The 22,017-nt window shown below is 55.1% G+C and overlaps 6 protein-coding genes across 6 annotated transcripts; 3 read left to right on the top strand and 3 right to left on the bottom strand.

Moving 5' to 3' along the window:
- Positions 1 to 1,764: 1,764 nt before the first annotated feature.
- On the top strand, positions 1,765 to 2,052 carry CORC01_03632 (uncharacterized protein; the record flags this gene model as incomplete). Its single annotated transcript, XM_022615281.1, has 1 exon — positions 1,765 to 2,052. One exon carries the CDS (start codon positions 1,765 to 1,767, stop codon positions 2,050 to 2,052), a length of 288 nt encoding a protein of 95 aa, XP_022478207.1.
- Positions 2,053 to 4,107: 2,055 nt separating this feature from the next.
- On the bottom strand, positions 4,108 to 5,319 carry CORC01_03630 (uncharacterized protein; the record flags this gene model as incomplete). Its single annotated transcript, XM_022615279.1, has 4 exons — positions 4,108 to 4,361; positions 4,548 to 4,651; positions 4,915 to 5,233; positions 5,289 to 5,319. 4 exons carry the CDS (start codon positions 5,317 to 5,319, stop codon positions 4,108 to 4,110), a joined length of 708 nt encoding a protein of 235 aa, XP_022478205.1.
- CORC01_03631 (uncharacterized protein) lies at positions 4,595 to 4,786 on the top strand (the record flags this gene model as incomplete). The annotated part of the gene is made up of 1 exon (XM_022615280.1): positions 4,595 to 4,786. The coding sequence occupies one exon, from the start codon at positions 4,595 to 4,597 to the stop codon at positions 4,784 to 4,786; it is 192 nt and encodes a 63-aa protein (XP_022478206.1).
- Positions 5,320 to 9,286: 3,967 nt separating the features above from the next.
- Positions 9,287 to 10,289, bottom strand: CORC01_03629 (haloacid dehalogenase-like hydrolase; the record flags this gene model as incomplete). Its single annotated transcript, XM_022615278.1, has 3 exons — positions 9,287 to 9,780; positions 9,928 to 10,037; positions 10,183 to 10,289. 3 exons carry the CDS (start codon positions 10,287 to 10,289, stop codon positions 9,287 to 9,289), a joined length of 711 nt encoding a protein of 236 aa, XP_022478204.1.
- A 701-nt stretch (positions 10,290 to 10,990) lies between these two features.
- CORC01_03628 (uncharacterized protein) lies at positions 10,991 to 12,687 on the top strand (the record flags this gene model as incomplete). The annotated part of the gene is made up of 2 exons (XM_022615277.1): positions 10,991 to 11,018; positions 11,090 to 12,687. 2 exons carry the CDS (start codon positions 10,991 to 10,993, stop codon positions 12,685 to 12,687), a joined length of 1,626 nt encoding a protein of 541 aa, XP_022478203.1.
- A 2,152-nt stretch (positions 12,688 to 14,839) lies between these two features.
- Positions 14,840 to 17,848, bottom strand: CORC01_03627 (RNB domain-containing protein; the record flags this gene model as incomplete). Its single annotated transcript, XM_022615276.1, has 2 exons — positions 14,840 to 17,595; positions 17,653 to 17,848. 2 exons carry the CDS (start codon positions 17,846 to 17,848, stop codon positions 14,840 to 14,842), a joined length of 2,952 nt encoding a protein of 983 aa, XP_022478202.1.
- Between the last annotated feature and the right edge of the window lie 4,169 nt (positions 17,849 to 22,017).

Genomic DNA, 22,017 nt, shown 5'->3' with positions numbered 1-22,017 from the left:
CTCCCCTACTCCAAGGGGCAAAAGAGGAGGAGCCTGGAGGGAGACTTATTCGTACATCAAGGGACGCTTGGGATCCATCGAGAGCCCGCAAGGCCGAGATGGAACACGAGACTGCGCGCCTGCTGAGGCCTCATCTTGCTAAAGTTGCCTCGTAACTTGCTCAGCTACGCCGGCCTCGCTCTTCCCTTCTAAGCAAAACCCACGGACTCGGCGCATTTTCGGACAGAGCTCCCCGCAGCGGACTTTTTGTGTGTGTGCAAGACGGCAGGTGGTCCAAAGAAAGGGAATCCCTTCCAGAGGAACGTCGACGGCAAGGTTCAGGTGCACTTGCCGCAGAGTTGCGGCCCCACTGAAGAACGTGTAGCAGGCGGCTGACTTATCAGGCACCCTGGAGTGTGACTGCCTTTTCCACTGCATTTCACAGTCCCAACAGGGAAATCGACAACCTGAAAGGACAGGCACGGGCTAAACAACACTACGGCTGGCGTACAGACTGACTGACTGCCTTTCCAGCAATCCGAGCAGCCTCACCAGAGTCACTACTCACTCGATCCTTGCTGCCACTGCCGCCGGCCCCCTCTCTGCCTATCCGATCGACAGCCTGCTTTCTTCTTCTTCTACTTCTTCTTCTTCTTCTTCGCCGCAAACCGCGGCTTTGCGGTATCCGGCTCTACTTATTCTTGGCCTCTCCACGGCTCGCGCTCTCTGTCTCGGGTCGCTGCAAATCCCCGTCTGCCTTGCTCACACGGATACACTTGCGCAGTCCTGTACAGGACAATCGCAGGTCTCAGTCGGTCGCCAGCCGCTCACGTCGTCGTCAACGTCTTGGTGGACATGGACGGTTTACCACCGATCGCCAGGTACGGTACTGACTTGGGCCATGTCACAGCGACACATGCCCAGAGCGCCACTGCGACCTCAGTCGTGCGTCCACTCAGCCGTCCACTTCCCGCCTACCTATGTTACGACAGCACAAAGAGCACCAAAGCAAAACCACGACACCGGAATGGAACGCACCAACCATATCTCGCCAACTGGGCAATCCTCGTTTGCCGTCCCGACTCTCAACTTTGTCGGACTACGGATAGGCGGTCAGCCTATCCAATCTTCTACCCAATCCAAACAAATCTAATCATGTCCATCCGAACCTGAGCACTACCTGTGCATATGTCACCCGGGGCGCCTGGAGGATGCCTCCCGCGCAATCATCAGAGAGCAGATGCTAATTAGTCAGTGTGCCTCGCTCTCTCGTCTCCCCCGGCGGCTTGCGGTACATGACTGCCCATGTTGCCACGCGACGAATGGAGCAATCATTGCGACCATTTCCGGCTGCTGAGGCCCGCCGCTGCGCAGACCGGCTGTCGCATTTGTCTGCCTTTTACTGCTCCAAAGCCGGGCCTTGACGAAAGGAGAGCAGAAACGGCGATGGATTGGGACGAGTCACGTTGAACCCCCTCCTCTTCACTGACCCTTTCCGACGTCTGCTCCGGTCAGACTGCCAGAATAGGCCACTGCGATTCGTGGGCGCAAGCGGCCCCTGTCGACTTGCTGTCGCCTGCCCCCTGGAGCCCGGCCGCGCTAACGCAGCTCAACGACGCCAGAATCGCGTCGGTTTTTTATTTTCTCTTCCTTCTTGGGCTTTGCCAGGGACTCGAGGCTTTCGTAGCACCTCGCTCGCTGTGATCAACTGACAGGATGGTGGGGGGCCTTGCTGTCCCACGCTTTCCCGATTATGCTCAGCGACTCCCAAAACGTAACGCTGCGATGCAGGTCTTGGGCAGCCACTGCATCTGTCCCATCGCCAACCTCGAAAAGGGGAATACCCGGCCGTCCCTGTGGGTAGGCTTGCCTGTGAAGATCACCATCGCCTCCATTGCCGTAAACCACCAGTACCAAAGGGGCAACCTCATCACCATCCGTCATTGCAAACCTATCCTCACTCAGGCTCACAGCACCTCGGCCAGCCCAGACATGTGGCCGAAGACGCCCAGGGCAGACGCCGGCCCCCTTACTCCAGGAACCAGCCGCTGTTCCCGCAGGCTAGCACAATAGGCCCCCACCCGTTTTCCACTCGTCTCATTCGGCAGCGCGTTGGTTCGCCAGTTCGCCGAACCTTGACAATGGGCGAGCCGCAAGCCTATGCCTTTTTGGGCTGAGATCTCAAAGGAAGAGAGACATCTCACTCTCAACGCTGTTGGCTTGTAAATGGCAGCCACTGGTCTACCACTGCTGCTGCTGCACAACCAAGGAGACATGATGCAGTGATGTGGCTCTTGAGCCGAAGCAACTGTCGCCGGCAGGTATACCTACACGAGGTAGCTTCCACGTCAGATATGTACGCGCAATTTGTACATATTGTACACAATCAATTGCTCGCGCCCGGCAGTTTTCGCACTGTCCTCTTCCACCCGTCGTTTCTCGAGAGACAGACTGAACGTCTGAGCGTGCGAGCTTCGGCGGAAAGGATTTGTGGGTAGGCCTAACAGAATCCCGACAGACAGGGCGAGGACGGTCCGTGGTCCGCAGAGCTGGCATCCATGTTGCCTTCGTACGGGTCAAGGACAAGGAGATATCGACCCATCAACCAACTTGAAGGGGCAAGAACCCCAGTAGTTTATCCTTGAGGAGTACTGCACCGCTTCTTCTGCGTTAACTCAACATCGTCTTGTTGCCTCTCGTAAAGCAAGCATCGCCCGCGGATGACCCGTTGTACACTACTGTGTATCTGACCAGTCTTGACCTGCAGCGGAACACTTTTCTTCTTCCCCGCGAACCAGGCGCACCACAGGACACACGGCTGACGCTCTTCTATGCGGCCTCTGCCCTGAGAATCACATCAACTGATTAACCCATGTCCTTGCGCTGGCGATAGCGAAATGGGCTGAATAATCAGCCAATGGACGTAGACTTGCAGCTTCAGCTCACCCGTCGCATGACTTTTACCTGCAAAATGCCTGGTTTGCTGGCTTGTAAACAATGTTCTCGGCCGTACGAAACGCAGAGGAGCAGATCAAGGCGTGACCTCATCCCGACGCAACTGCAGCAGTGGACAAATGTGCGTTTGATATTAGCACAAAATTTGCAACCGAACAGCCGCCGAATGAATCAAGCCTTTGGGAACATAGAAAAACCCTATTGCAGGAGTACACAGTTGAAGCAATCGCCAAGCGGGTTCCTCGTCGTCCATCCCAAGCCATCAAAAACATGAACAAGGCCCTAAGATCGAAGGGTCAGCTAGCGAGCCCGGGGAGCTGGCAACGGCTTTCGTTCCACATTCAGGTATAGCGTCTTTACGCCACGGGAAATTTTCCTTCAAAGATTTCCACGGCTATGGCCTGAAGCTAGCCGGGTTTCATTTCTCATCGAAGAGTCATGGTCCCTTGACAATTGGTGGTTCGATTGACCAGGCGTTGGGGACACATCTTCCTTCTGGGGCCACCACCCTTTCTCCAGATTGCTTGACAGCAGACTGAGCAGTAAATGGGCCGTCAATAGAGCGGGAGCCGACACCGCTGCAGGGCTTCGCGCGGCGACGACGACACCTGGTCACGAGGGTAACTCGCAAAATGAGTATGGAAAGTTTGCGATGCTCCCATACCTTATAGTCCAGCTCTCCAGTGTGTTGGGGACCACGATGCTGACTCGAAGGCGATGTGGACTTGGAAACACAAGATTGCTTTCGGAAATCTTCGTGACTGTGTAAATGGTCATTGAGGCATCCCATTACCTAGCGCAGTACGGATATATCTAGTCTGACTGAGATGCTACGATTTCCTACACTGACAGCCCAGACGGCGCAATCTGGAGTCACATCGCGCTTCCCAAACATCTATCCAAGGAGCGGCTGATCCCAGGCATCCCAGACCAAGGACCAGAGCAGACGTGCGGTTGGACACTTTCCACTGGGTGACAGTGCTAAGTCAAACGAGGCGCGCAAACCCAGGCCCGTCTCAAGCCTCGTTCGTGGGATTTTCCTTAAGATGTGCAGTTATAGGACCCCACTTGCCTGGAAATAATCGACCTGGGGTTGAATTATACAGTACTGGCACATCACAACGCCGCATTTCCTCACATCACCATGTCAGGAATCGAGGCCATAACCATGAGCTAGACCGGGAATGTCGTCGTCATTGTGCAGATTGTTGAGTGTGATCGGGCTTCAGCCCACCTCTCGCCCACTTCAGCCTGCGCTGCCCAACTATCTTGGCTCATCATCCCCGCACAAAAGGTATTCACCATGACACGCTGTATGGCGATCAGCTGGGAATCTTGGATGGCAGATTGGGCGTTCATCTCTTCTTCGATGCAGCCCGGAAGAGACCTTCCCCGGAGACAGACGCGGCGCCTCTTGTTGTCGATCTCTGCAACTCATTCATGGCAATCGCCATACCATTCTAGCCTTTACGGTTCACCCTACAATTGCGGCAGAGGATCCGATGCCTACGTTACGATGATTTGGGGACCGAAGACAGTACAAGTCCGCGCAAGACGTTTGGTGCATTGATTCTGTGCGGGGGAATTGGATCTGTTCGGGCCGGCAAACGTACCAAACCAGCAGACGGCCATGACGGCCTTGTCACGCTTGACAACGTGAATGCTCCATCTCACACTCTCGTCGGACACTTCTTCCACGATCTCGGTCTCTCTGGGCCTAGATCGTGCACACAAGGAAGCTCGGAAATCGGTATGCACTGCGACACAGGACCAGGTATCCAGAACATGCCGAGCCAGACGGTGTGTGGTGTGGAGGCGTCTCCGGGCCATCGCTCATCCGCGGGCGTTGTAACCTCACCACTGAAGCCGCTTCGCGTTTCTTTGAGGTGGACCCTCTAGCCCCGAGACATCCTTTACCGTCGTTGACGTCTAGCCAATGCTGCACAAGACTCCTATTGGAGGCTGGTCTTCGCGAGATACGATTGGCGACGGTGGGCGAAGGGAGCAAGGCCATGCGTCTTGCAGAGACTGGCGATAAGCATCTTTTGACACCAGCAGGCCTTGCCCGTGAGGTCACCTCCTCGGCTCGTTTGTCTAGCTTCCTTTCCAAGCGATTCATGGTCCTGGAAAGGTCTGAGAATACACAATGCTATCCCGAGATGTTGAATATCTAGTGAGAAGGATATCTTCAGTCTCCAACGTTCCGCGGGCGCAACAGACATGCCGCTTTTCAGCGTCCTCGAGGGGACGGGTGACAGGAAGGCGCCGGCGCCGGCGGCCGAACGGTATTGGACGTTTCCTGTACAGCGGCACGCTTGCAAAGCCAGTAAAGCGGAAAGGAGGCGTTGTCTCACTTTGTCCCAGATGCTTGGCACCTTTGCCCATGCTGATTGGGTGACCTACGACTGTCATTATCGCGTCGGCGTTTGACGAGCAGCCTTGAAGCGAAGCAGTATTCTCCTCACATTGCGCTAAATAGATCCGAAGATCGAACGCTTGCCCGTTGATTCGGGATGGCTCACTATTACGAACGTACTCCCGACAAATTACCAAGACGGAGCGGATCATGGGCCGGAGGAGTTCGAACAGACGACAATAGGCCGAGGGACGGGACAAGCGATGACATTGCAACAATCTCGGATCAATCGTCATCACACCGTCTTTTCGCCGACGCTTGCTGCACAACTCTCGTTCATCAGCACAAGTTCTGTGCAGTGATCTCCTTTATTTCTCCCCTGTTCGAACTTCGCAGTGGCTGGCCAAAGTAGATACTACTTCCCGAGTCCCGGCAGCTCTCAAACTCCATACTGGATCATGCTGCGCCTCAAGATGTCGATGCAATCTGCTCGCCAGACATCTACCCGTTGTTCCACTCTGACGATTCGACGAGCCCTCCCCCGGAGATGATATTCTGCAAGGAAGGTGTACCATGTGGACTGGAAGGGTTCCGAGTGTAACCACTTCTATTTTAGTGTCTCCTTGCAAGGACGGGAACCCGACGCCGTGGATGAAGTTCAAGGTCTTCGCGGAGAGCAACTAAAACTTGCGGAGTACAATCAATCAGTTCGCCGTTCCTCACAGGTTTAAGTCGTCCGACACGGAACTTTAGATAACAGGTGTTCGCCATACCATACCGAGCCGGTGTGGAAAGATACCTTCTGGAACACGAGAAACGAGAAAGGACGTAGTGGCCTAGTTTAGTGACAAAGACATCGGCAGTTGACGCCACTGTCGAAGGCGTGATGCCAAACAACACCACGGAACATCCGCGCAACACACACACTCACACACTGCCAAGTGACTAACATGGCGTGCAGGAATACTTCCGCAAGGCTTACTGAGTACTCGAGGAGTCATGACCATGCATGGCCCCTTGGAGCATGCACATGGGAGATGAAGCTTTTTTTTTTTTTTTCTCTTCACGATATGCACGAGAAAGGGGTTCGGTATCCATCAAACTCAAGACTCCGGAATCCGTAAGAGAAATGTGACAGACGACGGCTTCTTGCGGTAACAGGACGGCAGAAACGGAAACCCAAGAATCGATTTTGGTGGCTACTCGGCTTCATTTTAAGGCACAATGACGATATACGAGGCAGAGGGTGGCTTGGTTAATCAACAGATGGACAGTGGCATCCAGATCCATCATCCTGATCAACTTTTTCTCTCCAGGGGGGAAACACTGAACAGCGGCAGCCGGGAGATTGGGATCAAAATCGGACCCTGGCGGCCACGTGCGGTGCCGACAGCGACGACTGACGAGATGGAGGAGGTGCCGGCCCTGCCCCTGCACTGTGGAGGGGGTAGGGAGAGGGCTCGTTTTTTCCCCTTTCATACCGGCACGCCGCATGGATGATAGGGGGAGCAGGCCGGATTTTTTTTTTCCCTCGTTGATGTTATGCGCACAAGCCGCAGGCCCATGCTTCTCATTAAACTCGACCAAGGGTCTCGTCACGGCCGTAGTAAGGACCCGTGGAGGACGGGTGCGACGCAGCAAGCACTTGCATTCGACTGGGCTGGTCAGACCCAGTGATGCCGCGTGCGTGCCTTAGTTTCCACACATCCGACCCCATCTCTGCGACGATACAATTTCCCTCTCGCTCGCTAAACTGAGCACAGCCTCACGACATGCCCAGCTCGAGTCAGTTTGTTCTGTCCGCTACCGAGTACCGAACCGGTGCAAACAATGCGGATACAGCCGGAAGACTTGTTGGAGCATGGAAGCTAGCTTTTGACCTTCTGGAGACTGGCGGGCGGATGCCGGACGATAGACGCGCGAACACAGGGGCTACATAGTAGGCCGTCGCCGGGGAGCACACAACAATGCCCAGTAGCCGAGATATCCCTTTGACAGCCGCGCGGTTTGACCTGCCAGCCCGACGACCTGGGCCCCGTATTAGGTTGGCCTTTGCTTGCTAGCTCGTACTTCTGGAGCGCTCTAATGCCATTGGGAGCTGTCATCGTCAACGACCCGTCAACCCAGGGAGACACGCGATGTGATCGTGCTTCGATTCCCTCATTGCTCGTCTTGAGATGACAACTACAGTCAAAAAAAGAGATTGCGGTCATCCCTTTCGATGTTCTGCTAGCGCGCCGCCTCAACGAGATGTAGCTCAACCGAGCCGGCCTCTGTGTACCTGGTACCTGCAGCATCAACGACCGTCCCAAAAGTCAAGATCGTAGTAAGCCTGGAGGCTGCCCACATCAACCCTCCACATGAGAGTTTCAAAATTGGCATTTTCGCGCGCGAGGCCTATCCCGGCTTAGCCCTTGGAGTTCCTGCATTCACCCATACGAAAAGCTGGCGTCCGTCGCGGTACATGTCGGCATGGCATCGTCGGGCGCCTGCTTGGGTTGGCTGCGCAGTACTTAGCAGACAACCCCTCCTAGGTCCTGCACCGGCGTATACACTTGTGGCCTCTGGCTAGACATTCATGGTGCCGCTGTCTCGGCGTCATCCGCCAGATTCCCTGAAGCTGACCGTACCTGCAGCCACCGACAATCTTGCTCGCTCATGACAAACAGGGCATCGACACTTGCGACTGTGCTGTGTCAGGAGGGAGGAATGCTTCCGCTGCTGTCCAACCCTTTTACCAAGTATCACGTCCCGAGGAGGAGGAGTAAACGACATTGTTCCACTCAACAGGTTACACATATCACTATCTGGAGCAACACACTACGGCTCAAGCACGAAGATCTCCGAAGCGGCTGCAAGATGCTGAGTTCTGATTCGCCTCGCGTCATATCCTGGGCTGTGCCTGAAAGAGCACAGCATGCAGGCAGCCAGGGCCGTCAGCATGAAGTTTCGAGCTGACAGGTGATATTTGTGCTCTCGGGACCTTGCAGCTCCGAGTTACGAAGGTGGCCACAAACCGGTGCAATTTGCCTTAGTAAACCACAGCGGGTTTGTCGTTATGCAAAGTTACGCCACATCCACGGTCTCGGGACCGCTCAGCTCTGCAAAAGATTAGAGACCAGTCTTCCGAATGCGCTCGGCAAGTGAACAGGCTCTCTCTCTCTCTCTCTCTCTCTCTCTCTCTCTCTCTCTCGTATACGGCTCTTTTCGTGAAACGACCGTGTGCTTTGCAGGTTGCTTTTTGCCTGTCCAGATGCGGTGCATCGACCGGGCTGAGACCTCCAAACGTTGCTTTTTTATCCAAGTTGCGAGATCGCAGCAATCACCCGTGGTTGAGGAGAAACCGGAGAAACCTAGGACAACAACAAGACGTGCGCGATGTGCTCGATCTTTCCTGCACCCAAAGCTGGCCCTCACCGACGCAGGCGCTTTGTGCAGTCCTGCGTCAGTTCAATATCCCACGTTGGAGGCGGAACCTAGGACGAGAATAGTCATGAACTCACCTGACTCGGCCTACTATGTAAGAAGAAGATATTCTTGGGTACTGGGGTCGCACATGTCGAAACACACAACATGCGGCGGACTTTGTCTCTAGGCAAAAGACATGGTCTTGGGCCCTAGGCACTCAACTCGGTTCGGTACACCCCTAGTTAAGGTATATTATGATATTTTTGTTATTGCACTTCTGTCCGAACCAAAATAAACATCACGGCCTACGCGACCGGTTGTTGTGATCTTCAGATTCGGAAAAGTACTCCGTTCAAGACCATTTCTCATCTGAGTCCAAAGCTCCCTGGATGAGACGGCGGGGAAGATTAGTTAGAGTCCCCTTTCTCGCGCACAGGCCGGTAGTTCCCACTCATCATCTCTCCTTACTCCCTTATTTGCTCCAAGGGAACGGTAAAGCGTACGATGTTGTCATACTAAAGTCTATACAGACAAAGTCTATTCTTGTTCTATCGATTCATTAGCAGAGCCTCCATTCCTCACGCCGTACTAAGGCTTCGAGACGAGGGCGTTGGTGAACTCCAGAGTGACGACACCGTCTCGACTCTCTACCATCTTGACTGATTCGAGGTCTCGGACGATCCAGTCGGGCTCAGCGCTCTCGACCTGCTCAACGGTGTGGCTTGTGACGAGGCCCAGTACCTTGCAACCGGCCTCCTTGCCGGCCCTGATGCCGGCCGGGCTGTCCTCGAGGACGAGGACCTGCTTCGACGCGTCCTGCAGGCCAAGCTTCTTGCGGCCGATCAGGTAGCAGGTCGGGTCCGGCTTCCCGTTCTCGACGGACTCGGCGGTGACGAGGTGCTCGGGTTGCGGCAATTTCAGCGCGTCGAGCCACCCGCCAACAAGGGGTTCGGTTCCTGAGGTAACGATGGCCCAGGGAGCCTTTTTCTCAATCAGAGCGTCCAAGAGTGCCCTTGCCCCAGGGATTTCGACGGCGTCCCCTCCGTAGAGTTTCGGAAGGCGGCCCTCCATCTCACGCGTGTCTACAAGAAACCCTTTTTAGCTTTCGTGAACCCCTGAGTCCCCCTTGCGTTATGGTGTTTATAAAAGTTGGGGAAACCGACAGACGGCGCGCCGGTGAGTGTGCAGGAGAAGCAAGGGAAACAGGAACAGAGATCTGATGTACTTACACTCCCAATTTGCTTTTTCAGGGGCCAGAATCTTCAAGATGTCGATGCTACGACGGCCGTGCGAAGTCTCGAGGATGACTTCGGGCGCGACTCCTATTTCGTTGCCGACACTGCAAGGGGGAGAGAGAGGACCGGTGTTAGTGGGATGATGAGATGAGATGAGATGAGTGCAGAGGGGGGACACCCCTCATGCAAGGGGCGAGAAGAAGAAGATAATGACGATGGTGCTGATGAACCGGTGGAGTTGGTCCTTACGTATGCCAGTGCTTCACGACGGCCTCTGTTGAGTCGATGATGGTGCCATCCATGTCGAAGAGGAAGCCATCGAAGGTGATGCGTTGTGGAGGGGCCGTGTACGACATGGTGAGGTCTGACAGGCAGGTAGGCGGGTATTCCTCTTAAATGAGTTGTGAGTGTGTACCGATTTATTTTTAAATTTTGGATAAGGTATGTTGTTCAGTGGTGATTTCAATGTAATCTTGAATGGAAAGCGATGGGAAACTTGTGGTATTCAAGACTGACTCTTTGAGATGGGATTACGAGTTGAGGTGAGTGAGATATGACTCTGAAAGGATCGCTCAGTCGGCAACGACAACCTTGGTAATCCGCCATAACAGCCCGCTCTTTGAGCTGCGGCCAGGTAAGCTTTCCACCTCCCAGCGGCCAAAAACACCGAGACGGGCATTTCTGTCCACCGGAGGCGGCCCTCTGACGCAGCGGCAGCGGCAGTACCGGGCGTCTGTGGTCCACCGGTTCCAGCACGCCATTTTCCCCCTCGACTTTTTTTTTTTGTCGCCGTGGCGGGGCAGTCAACTTACCCACGTTTGCGGGGCTCCTGCATTGAGGTTAGTGTCGGGCGGTGAGGAAATCGTGGTGGGTCTGATAATTGATAGCGAGCGGTATAATGTGGCAGAAACCGACCTCCCACTAAATTTTTGAAAGTTGCACTGTAAAGACCGAGCGAGGCGCTCAGGAAATTTTGCGGCGGTCGAGGTAGCAAAGCACCAAGCTCCCCCCCTCCCCATACAACAAATCTTGCCAAACCACCTGGTCACATCTTGAAATGGCTGGCTCAATTAACAAACCCAAGAGTATGTGAAGGCTCCATTGAATTGTTCAATATGTTGTCGTTTTCCTCCTTTATCTGACATCACATCCGCAGAGCCAAAGTCCAAGAGGACGACGGTTCGCCTCCGCCACAAGATCGAGAAAAAGTCGGCGGCGAAGCAGAGAAAAGACAGAAAGAAGGCCAAGCAGAACCCGGAATGGCGCACAAAGCTCAAGAAGGACCCGGGTATTCCGAACCTGTTCCCTTACAAGGAGAAGATTCTCGAGGAGATTGAGGAGAACAAGCTGCGAAAGCAGGAAGAGGCCCAAAAGCGTCGCGAGATGGCAAAGGCTGCCAAAACAGGCGCCACCGTCGCCGGTACGACCAGCCAGGCCGAGATGGCCGACGTTGGCGACGATGATATGATGGTCGAGGACGAAGACGACGTCGACGAGTCGAACCCTATGGCTGCCCTCTTGGCCAGCGCGAGGGCGGCTGCTGAGACCTACGAAAAGGACCTGCGCGACGACGACGAGATGGACTCGGACGACGACTCGGACGACTCTGACGCACCCGCCGAGATCCCCGTTGGCAACGCCACCTCCCGCAAGGCCTTTGACAAGGTGTTCAAGAACGTTGTCGAGCAGGCCGACGTCATTCTCTACGTCCTCGACGCCCGCGATCCAGAGTCCACCCGCTCCCGCGACGTCGAGCGCAGCGTCATGGCCGCTGCCAGTGGCGGCAAGCGCCTCATCCTCGTCGTTAACAAGATCGATCTCGTACCCCCCAAGGTCCTCAAGGACTGGCTCGTCCACCTCCGCCGCTCCTTCCCGACTCTGCCCCTGCGCGCCTCCAACCCGGCGCCCAACGCCCACACCTTCAACCACAAGGAGCTCACGGTCCAAAAGACGTCGTCCGACCTCTTCCGCGCCCTCAAGTCGTACGCCGCCAGCAAGCAGCTCAAGCGCGCCGTTTCCGTCGGCGTCATCGGCTATCCCAACGTCGGCAAGTCCTCCGTTATCAACGCTCTCCTCGGCCGTCTGAGCGGCGGCCGCGGCGCTTCAAAGGCCTGCCCCGCCGGCGCCGAGGCTGGCGTCACCACGAGCATCCGCGCCGTCAAGATCGACAGCAAGCTCACCCTCCTCGACTCACCCGGTATCGTCTTCCCCTCCGCCACCAACGCCTCCACCTCCGGGCTCGTTTCCCTCAAAAACGCAACCGACGCCCACGCCCACCTCGTCCTCCTCAACGCCGTCCCGCCCAAGAACATCGAGGACCCCATCCCCGCCGTAACCCTTCTCCTGCGCCGCCTCTCCGCCTCCCCCGACCTGCTGCAGAAGCTGACGGACGCCTACGACCTGCCGACGCTGCTGCCCAGCCGCGCCGACGGCGACATCACGACGGACTTCCTGGTGCAGGTCGCGCGGAAGCGCGGTCGTCTCGGCCGCGGCGGAATCCCCAACATCAACGCCGCCGCCATGACTGTCGTCACGGACTGGCGCGACGGCCGCATCCAGGGCTGGGTCGAGGCGCCTGTCTTGGCCGTCCAGAGCGATGCCCACGGTGCCGTGCCTGCTGGCCCCGTCGCTGATGACGTCGCTGCCGCGGACCAGAAGACCATTGTCACGGAGTGGGCCAAGGAATTCGATCTCGGTGATCTTTTCAGTGGACTCGCTGCTGTTGGCGATGAAGACGAAGCAATGGAGCAATAAGGGGCGGTTTCGTTCCGGTGCGAGCGTGGTTTGGTATAGTAATGGGAGAAAATACCGTGGGAGGAGTACATGATATCAAAAGAAGACGTGGAAAGAGGCCGTGGTTCATTTTTTGTTATTACTTCCTCATGAAGAGCCTGGCTGGCTGTTAGATTCCTCGTTTTTATTTCACACGGCGTTTTTGGGGGCGGTCCAAGGGGAAAATAAAAAGGAAAGAGTGAAGATTTAACCGGTTGTCCTCGTTCCTACATGCATATACACCTTTACGGAATACCCTTGACTTTGATTTGATCTATCCTGTGGACGGTAGGTCGGGAATAAGTCAAATTCTGCCGCTTTCGTACAAACTCGTCGACCATCAGGCCTGGATTCTTGGCTGCTAGGTCCTGAAGCACCATGGATTTAACAGAGTTATCTCGACGCCTCATCATACAAAAGCCTAGACTACCTCTTATCCTTGGCTATGCCGTTCTATCCTACTGATTTTTTTATGACGGCATCCGTTGACCATCCACCCCAGGGATCGTGTACATCCATCTTATGAGTTCATTGTGGTGATACCAAACGGCAGGTAATCGACATACTCTGGAGATAAAAATGCACGGGCAATGCCGAAGTTGTATCATGAATTCTCGCTTTCATTCCATCTCACGAGCAATTGCCTACCAAGTCTTTTGGTTCCAATTTTGTTTTTTTCTAATTTGTTAACAAACCCTTGCAAATGACGCTCTCGAGTCATCTTGACATGGTCAAGTCAGGCACGTATAGACCAGATGGGGGACTTGTCCGCTCTTGGAAGACCATACCGGCGACCACCCTTAAGTCAGTTGTGAAACTTGGTCTGAAAAAATGGTAGACAACGTATTTGGCGTGTTCCTCGTTGCTGAGAAAGGGCAAGCCATAGGTATTGTCTACAAAGCCATGCCAGATACATTTATTGGGACCATCATGAGCTGGTCAGTTGCCATGAGTGACAATGACATCTGAATCGTCTGCGCTGCATATAAGATCATCCAATTACCTAAAGCCTGTGTGTGTATTCTGTTGCTGTTCAATTCACTCAGAGTGCTCACGTGATGCGTACTTGGATGCTGGTGCCCGGGTGAAGTCGTTCCCATTTTATTGCGCCCTGGAAGTGCTCACATCCTGCACTTCACTCTCACCTTAATCTCAGAACATCATGTTGTTTACTAAGGGTTTGACGACGGTCGAAAATCCAGAGAAGAGGAGAAAACAGACAACAATCCGGCCAAGAGACTAAACATGGACGATATCCCGGATCGGACTATGCCAGCACACCCAGACGACAGTAGATCAGCGCAGAGGTTGATTATGGAATGTAACACGCCTGGGCGCGACTCCGTGCAGTTGGATGAAAAAAGAGCGCAATCTGGATATTCAGAAGCTGGAGGAAAAGCTCTCGATGCTGAAGCCATCTTCTGATCGAGATTCCCCAAGACATGAGGCAGGTGTCATACTTGCCTGTCCGACCTGACCTTGAAGATTCCAAGCTGTGGTCTCGAGATCGGCGGCGGTGCGTTCAGTCAGATCAGGCGCGGCCGGCAAAGGAACGCTTCGTTCGCGGCACCGACCATGTTTGTACAGCGGAAGGGGAGGTTGACGATCTTGGCCACGTTCACAACAACGGATTTTGTGAGACTGGTCGAAATCGACTTCGAGGAGAGAGTTGAGGTTCGTTGTGGTGGCTGTGGTCCAAGCCGCGAAGGGTGGATTGTCAGATGTGTTTCTGTTTGATCGGGTGTGTAATTCTGAGAGTTGAGGACGAGGCTGGATATGAACATGGAGACACGATTGGTCAAGTGCAGCTCGATAGGCAGTATATCGTACTGTAGACGAGCAAAGAGGACATGAGACTACCTCACTACGGCGTGGCAGAATGCGGAACACCTGTGATATCGAATGATGCCTACTAAGAAATGTGAGCATGAATCGCTTGGTCACATGGAACAATGTTCAGACAACGAGACGTAGTCACATTGTTCACGCTGCACATTGCAAACGAGAGTGGATATACATAAACGGGTTCCTTTTTAGAACTTCTTGATAACTTAAGTATCTGCTATCTTTAGCATCGATATCCCGAAATACCCAGATTCGTTTTCCATTGCCGTTCCCCAGCCCATCCACGGCCCTAAACACTGACAAGCTCCATCTTGACACCCCTCTTCCCCGTCATCTCGTCCTTCTCATCCGTAATCTTGACCTTGACCTTTTGGAACAGCTCCACCCTGAGCTCCTTGCTCCCGCTCGTCGTGAGTACATAATTCTCAGCATCGAACGCGCTCTCGGGCTCAGGATCCGCGAGGTCCCTCAGCCTGATCAACCCCTCGATACCGAACCGCGGCACGAGGACCACGAAGCCGTTGCTGAAAATCTTCATCACAAAGGCCTCCTCCTCGGCGACCCGGCCCTTGAGCGCCTGGCCGACGTAGTAGGCGATGCTGGCGCGGCCCGCAAGCTGCGCGTTGCGATGCCGCACGTTGATGTTTTTGCATACGGCCTCGAGGCGGCCGCGGCTGCGGACCGCCGGGTGGATGGCCTCGTAGCCGATGGCCGCCGCGAGCTGGCGGTGGGCGACGAGGTCGGCGTACCGGCGGATGGGCGAGGTGAAGTGCGTGTAGATCTCGGACGCCAGGCCGTAGTGGCGGAACTCTGGGTACGCCTGAGTTCCCGAGCAGAAGTACTCGGCCGACATCATGCAGCGCGTGGCCATGATGCGGACGAGGGTGTTGAAGAAGGGGTCGACGGGATCGACACAATTGTCGAGAGAGTCGGCCAGCGCCTTGCTCGAGTCGACGCGGAGCTCGAGACCCTTCTTGACGCGCAGCTGGTTCGAGAGCTCGTCAAAGTTGGTCTTGGGAGGCGCGCCGTGGCGACGCAGGATGGCGGTTTGTGGGAAGGCCTCGTAGATCTTGGCCGCGACGCTGACATTGGCGAGCAGCATGAACTCTTCAACCAGGGACATGGTGTCGAGGTGCTGCTTCGTCTTGACGTCGATGGGATCCGAAGTCTCCGACTCCATCTGCACCTTGACTTCAGGAGAGGACAGGCTGAGGGCGCCGGCGTCCATGCGCTTCTGCTTCAACTTCTTGGACAGCATCATGAGCGTTCTGATGCTGTTGGTGAGGTCATCCTGTTGCGAGGCGTCATCGACGCGGAGCTGGGCCGCCTCGTAGCTGAATGCCTCCTTCGACTGGATGACCGACTTTGTGAAGCGGGCGCCGACAACGTCTGCATTCGCGTTCATCTCCCAGATACAGGAGAAGGCGTAACGCTCGACATAGGGCTTGAGCGAGCAGAGGTCGGTACCGAGAAGCATCGGCAACATGTCGATTCTCTTATCAACCAGGTACACGGTGGTGCCTCGCAAGTTAGCCTCCGTATCCATGGCGTTGGCGGGTTTGACAAAATGGGAGACGTCGGCAATGTGGACGCCAACTTCAAAGTTTCCGTTGGGAAGGGGCCTGGCGTGGAGAGCATCATCAATATCCTGGCAACCGATGGGATCGATACTGCAGATAAGGAGCTTCCGAAGATCCTCTCTATCCCTCCAGCCAGGGTCTTCCAGGTTCTGCGGTACTCTCCAGTCGTGGCCTTCCTTTGGCAGACAGTCGAGTACCGTCTTGGGGAAAGGACGGTATTGTACATCGTACTCCAGCAGCAAAGCTTCCGTCTCCGCGGCCTTGGTCTCAAGCTCACCAAGCGAGCGCACAAAGTGGCCCACGGGGTGCCGGGAATCGCGGTCCCAAGCATCAATGGTGACCAACAAGCGCTTGCCGAGGAGCTCGGAAACCTGTCGTGAGCGCAGCTTGATCTTGGGGATGCGCTTATCCATGGGGATAAGGAAAACATTGTCCGACTTACGACCCTGGCCGCCGCTCTTGCTTGCAGATGAAGGATCAATGTGCCCGACATACTGTCGCCAGTTGCGCTTGATGACGCCGACAACCTTTGCCGTCGGTTGCGGCCGGCCCTCGGTGCTATTCTTGTGTGTTTTCTTCACCTCTTCTTGCAGCGCCTTGCGCTCCTTCTCCGACACAAAGTCTTGCGCTTCCTCACCGTCGGCGTTTTCGTCACGTGTGACCGCTTCTTCCTCGATAATCTTGGTTGACGGCTCCTTCCACTGGTCCTTTGGAAGAACCTCGACGACGACAACGTCGCCGCTGACGGCTCGGTTGATGTTCTCTCTGCCGAGGACGATAAGAGGCTTGGGAAACGCGGGCACGTGGATGGAGCCCTCCAGGTAGTTGTACGGCGAGACATTGAAAATGCCCTGGTGAAGGAGACCGGCCTTGACCCCCGTCATCAACTTAGACATGGTGAAGTATTCCGGGTAAATGGGACCGGCGTGCTTCTTGGAAAAGCTCGAATTCCGCGATTCGGCAACCATGTCTAGCAGCCTCTCGCCATCCTCGAGGCCGCCAATATACTCGGAAAGGGACATGGCCGTGACACCTTCGGCCTTGGCCTTCCTCAGACAGTCTTGGTCATCACTGAGCATCACGATTGCGGGCACCGTCTTGGCCTTTGTCTGCGCCAGGTGCTCGGCGTACCACTTCACCGCCTTGCGCACGGCGCGGTCGTTGCGGTCGTTGACTGTCTCGTTGGACTCGCGGTTGACGTACGTCTCGAGGCGGAAGTCGTTGAAGAAGACATAGAAGCGCTTGTCCTCGCTCTTTGTGAGCCCGACGAGGCGGTTGTACAGGGGCAGCGAGCGGTTGCGCAGCTCTTCGAGCACTGTCTGCAGGATGACGACGTCATAAAAAGCCGAGCTCTGCTCAAAGAGGTCCATGGCGTTCAACAGCGCATTGGTGTCGGGGACGATATAGTGCCCCTGGGGGAACGCCTTGGTCCCCGCCGGCTTGTCAGAGAGGACAAACGGTTGGACTGTGTATTTTCGTTAGCCATCACTATTCACCTGGTAGTGGAAATAAAGACACTCACTATTGTTGGCTGCATCTCTGGGGGCCGTCTGTAGACAGCTCCGGCATAGCTTTGAGGAACAGGGAATATCTTGACGCAGGTAGACCTCCCTCACAATTTTCTGAACCTTGCCCTTCCTCGTCGAACGGACGTAGACTTTGCTCGAGATGTTGGCAGCAAAGGGGTCGGCCTCGAACGAACGCTTAAGGCTCGCCATTTTATCTTGTCGATTTCCAGTCGCCCTGGTGTCGAAAATGAGTTGACGATGAGGGCTTTGAAATCCTTTTGACTTGATTCTTTCGCGGCCCCTTCACACTGGGCCTCGTGGATGATGGAAAATTGAAGTGAGGTGAGGCGCGGTCACCGTGGGGCGGCTGACAAACGAATCAGGAAGCCCGTGGCGCTTGGTGGTTACTGACTTATCGAAGGTACCTAGGTACCTTATCCCAGCTGCTTACCTCTAATCGATAACACACCCGTCTATCAGAGTCATCACCCAATTCTGTGCACGAATACCTACGTACTTACCACGGACTTTCAGTTCCGAACGACGCATGATGCCGTGCGCCCCAAGACCAATATCGTGGTCCGCCCCTGCGACAGCAGCAGGACGCGATAGGTTTGCTAAACCGTGTTTTCTCTAAGAAGGGCTGTCTCGCCCACGCCAACAGCCTCATCGGGAAGTGAATGCTGTGCTGGACGACCGGGACTCGGGTGGGGCTGGCCCGCGTAGAGTCAATTTATTCATCGGGGTCTCATCCATTTTTCATTAGTCCTACAGCTTGGCACCACGATCCAGCCGTTCTCCTGCTGACAGGCTGGTGAATTGAAGCAGATCAGCCATCCCCATTATTCGGGTATCTTGAACTTAAGCTCCGCTACACTCAATAAAGCGTCAAGTCAAGATCCAGCTGCCCACTACCTGGATTTTAAAAGCCCGCTGGCCCAAGGTGCCGGAACCCCGTATGGCTCTGATCGTCTGTTGTCGTCGGCCATGTCGTTTGTCTTCCCCGACGAGCATGGTCGCACGGCGTCGTTCCCGAATACCTGTCTCTTGCGCGCCCCGGTTTCGCTCTCTTGCTCGCACAGCGCACAGCGGGAAAGGAGGGAAATTTAAAAATAAAGCTTGTGTAACCTTTGACCCTTTTCGTGTGAGTAAAACAGACGGGAGAATCAAAAGCCACAGTATCGAAAAGAAAAACGAGGGAAGAGATGAATGGGACTACTTCGTCCCATCAATCGGGAAACAAGCCAGCCTGTTTCGCAGACATACACATTCACACACACACACACACACACACCTTTCGCTCCCGCCCTTCCAGTGCTTGGTCTTTTCTGTTTGTGTGTGAGAAGTGTCTGCGGTATGTGTCCCGCCTCAAACTTGACGTTTCCCCCTTCTCTCCCACAAGACCCTCGAAAAAAGGATCCAACTCGTGGGTAGGGGTGTGTGCGTATGTTGTCGACAGCAAGATGATCCGTGACAAAAATCAATATACGAGGGATCAGAGCGGCGCCAAAACCGAAATTCGAAAGCTTTTGCTTACTGATATTCCGCGTTTGGTTATCAATCGTCAATGGCCTACTTCCTCCATGATATGATCTACGGAGAGGAACCGCGAGAAAAAAAGAAAAGACAGAATAGGGGAATCAGGGACTCTGACCGGCCTGCTAGCCGCTTTTGCCACGCCATGTCAGGTCAGGTTGCCCTGCTTGGATCGGCCGCACCGGTTCCGTGGCCCAGGCGGCCACGGGGGAGGGGGGGGGCGCACGCACATTTCACGCACGCACACATCGCTCGCGAGGCCACGGCGGGAACGGCCCTCATGTCAGCGTTGCATCCTGCTGGAAACCGTCACCCCCTTCCCTTCGATCTTACGGGGGAGAAGGGGGAGGTGGGCAGTATGCCATGGACCAGGCTGGCTCCTGCAGGTGTCCGAGAACTCTTGGCCAGGCGCGGGAACGCACCGGGATATGTGATAGAGAAAACGGTTTTCCTGACCAGCAGGGCTAGAGATGAGACGTCGGCTGCATAGAGCTGGCCGCTCGTTCTGTCTATCGTCCAAAACAAACACTATGTCGGAGCCAAATAAACTGAGAAACCCAATCTGGCTTGATCGAGTCTGCAGCGGCTCAGCCAAGAGAGTTTTCCAGCCATGACCTAGAAAACCTCGTTTCGGCCGGGAGGCCGGAATTGGGGGTACTCGGGGCTTCTTCCTGCGTTGCAGTGCATCGCAGAAAGCAAGAGTTGGAAAACGTGGGCTTTGTGGGACCCTGCAAAACCTTGGCCCAAGCGGATAATTTTTTTTTTTTTTTTTTTTGCAGTGCTCCAGAAGCTGTTCTGGATATGAGTCCGAATCGAGGTTGACGGGAGGGAGAGGCTCGAGAGTCGGGGGCACGCCCCGTCGCATTCGCAGCGTGCGAGTCAAGCGCATGAAAGAATGAGCAAACAACCTCTCACGCTCAACCCGTCGTCTGAATAAGCTATGAGCAAGAGTCGGTTGTAGAAAAGCAGAGAGGCGAGACATAATAGGAATGGGGCATAAGCCCACGACACACACATCTGTGCGGAGGCGGGAGCTTAAAAAAAAAAAAAAAGGGGGCGTCACGGGCTGGGCCAAACCTGTTTTACAAATGGGTTAATCGCCTCCTTCGGGAATTGTTGAAAGAAAATTTACCCATTGCGCCACGGGAAGTCAAGACAAGGCAAGGTATACGGCCGCCAATGGCGGTTCTCGGGTGTCTGGACACGATGTTCAACGAGGTCCATCGCTGTCGCTCCTGGTGGTATTCCGTCGACCGGTATGTCGTCAGTTACACTGGCCATCGCAACCGAGAGGACATGATGTTCGTGTGCCGATGATACCGCTGTTCGACATGTCCCCGATTCCCCTTCCGACTGGAACGGTTGCTGTGCAAGTAAGACATGGCACTCCGCCGAGGTCGTCCCAGGAAGCCGGCCACTGGCTGGCAGAGTGACACACCGGTCGGCGTCGAAACCCGGTTGGAGGGCCCCGCGATCTAACAAACCACGGACGGCAGCCAGTGAGGGTTAGGTTACGTTACGCATGGCCGCCTGTAAGACCAGACAACGTATGAAAAAGGAAACATCAGGGGGGTCTTCCAGCGTCTGATGGTTGTGTCAACCTGCCTTGAGGGAGAGACATATAGCCGTAAACGGATGACGTTGTATGTTGAACGTTTTGAAGAGGGGTTGACATCGCTTTCGTGTTCCCCCTTCTCCAAGCCTGCTGGAACGTAAATCAAAGACGAGTTAGACGAGAGAAAGAAAAGGAAGCATCAAACAAACAAACGGCAAAGGCTCGCGTCCCGTCCCTCCACCACTGAATCGGGAAAGGGTAGGGTGCAGAGTATAGCGAATGTATAGGAAGTATGTAAATCTACGCCCACAAACGGGGGTAGGTAGCTAGATAGAGGAGGGCGGAACCATAGTATGGCTTACATGTGTGTGTGGACTGGGGGTGTAACGGTCGATGTGGTGTTGATGGTGGTGATGGTGGTGGTCGCGTCTCCACAGCGGCTAGACACGCGCAGCTGTACATTAGCTGGTGGTGGTGGTGGTGGTTGTGGCTGTAACTGTTGCTGCTGCTGTTGCTGCGAACGAGAGGCGACTGAGATCGGAATTGGCTGCGCCCTTGAATGCGGTTCCAGAAAGGAAACGAGATGGGTGAGATGTCCTTCTGCAGTCGGAAGGGAAGGGGGGAGGTGGGGAGCGTACTGGGAGGGGAGGAATGGGGAATGGATGAGCGTTTGCTGCACGAGCGGGTAGCAAGGGTCCAAAGGTAGCTCCCGCACTGCAAAAAGGAAACACAGCGGGCCAAGTCCACCTCCCAGTCCTTGTAAGTTGTTCCCGCCCCCGTCCATCCAGTCTACGGATACCTTACCCTTCACTGCCCCAGTCCCCGTCCCAGTCCCAGTCCTCCTTCAACCCGCCATGACAAGACCCAACTCACACTGACCTGATCAAGGACGCCCGACATCCTTATCAGGCTATAGGATCGCGACTCACTTCCAATGTCATTCAAGTCTCTCCATAGTAGCCGCCACGTCGTGATGCTGAACGTAGATAAAGCGGAAGCCCAAGAAGACAAATGTGAGCAGCAGCATGGATGCAAGGACATAGCTTGAAGCGATCGGCGCCGGTTGGCGTCCACCCTCAAGCCTCAACGTCGACGAAAGCCCCTACCATACATTGTACACCACTCGCGGGCCTCTCTCGCTTCAACCATCCCCCTTCCATTGGGTGCCGCTGCGCCGGCATTCACGGTTTGACAGCCACCCATCACAGCTAGCAGCGGGCATGGACTCGACACCACCATCCCGAGTACATTGGAGCAACATGGCCAACCGTTCCCGGGGTGAAGCCCA

Source organism: Colletotrichum orchidophilum (assembly GCF_001831195.1).
Source record: "Colletotrichum orchidophilum strain IMI 309357 chromosome Unknown Scaffold_22.1, whole genome shotgun sequence".
Taxonomy (NCBI): domain Eukaryota; kingdom Fungi; phylum Ascomycota; class Sordariomycetes; order Glomerellales; family Glomerellaceae; genus Colletotrichum; species Colletotrichum orchidophilum.
Note: the sequence above shows the minus strand (reverse complement) of the source record. Positions and strands in the feature narration are given on the sequence as shown.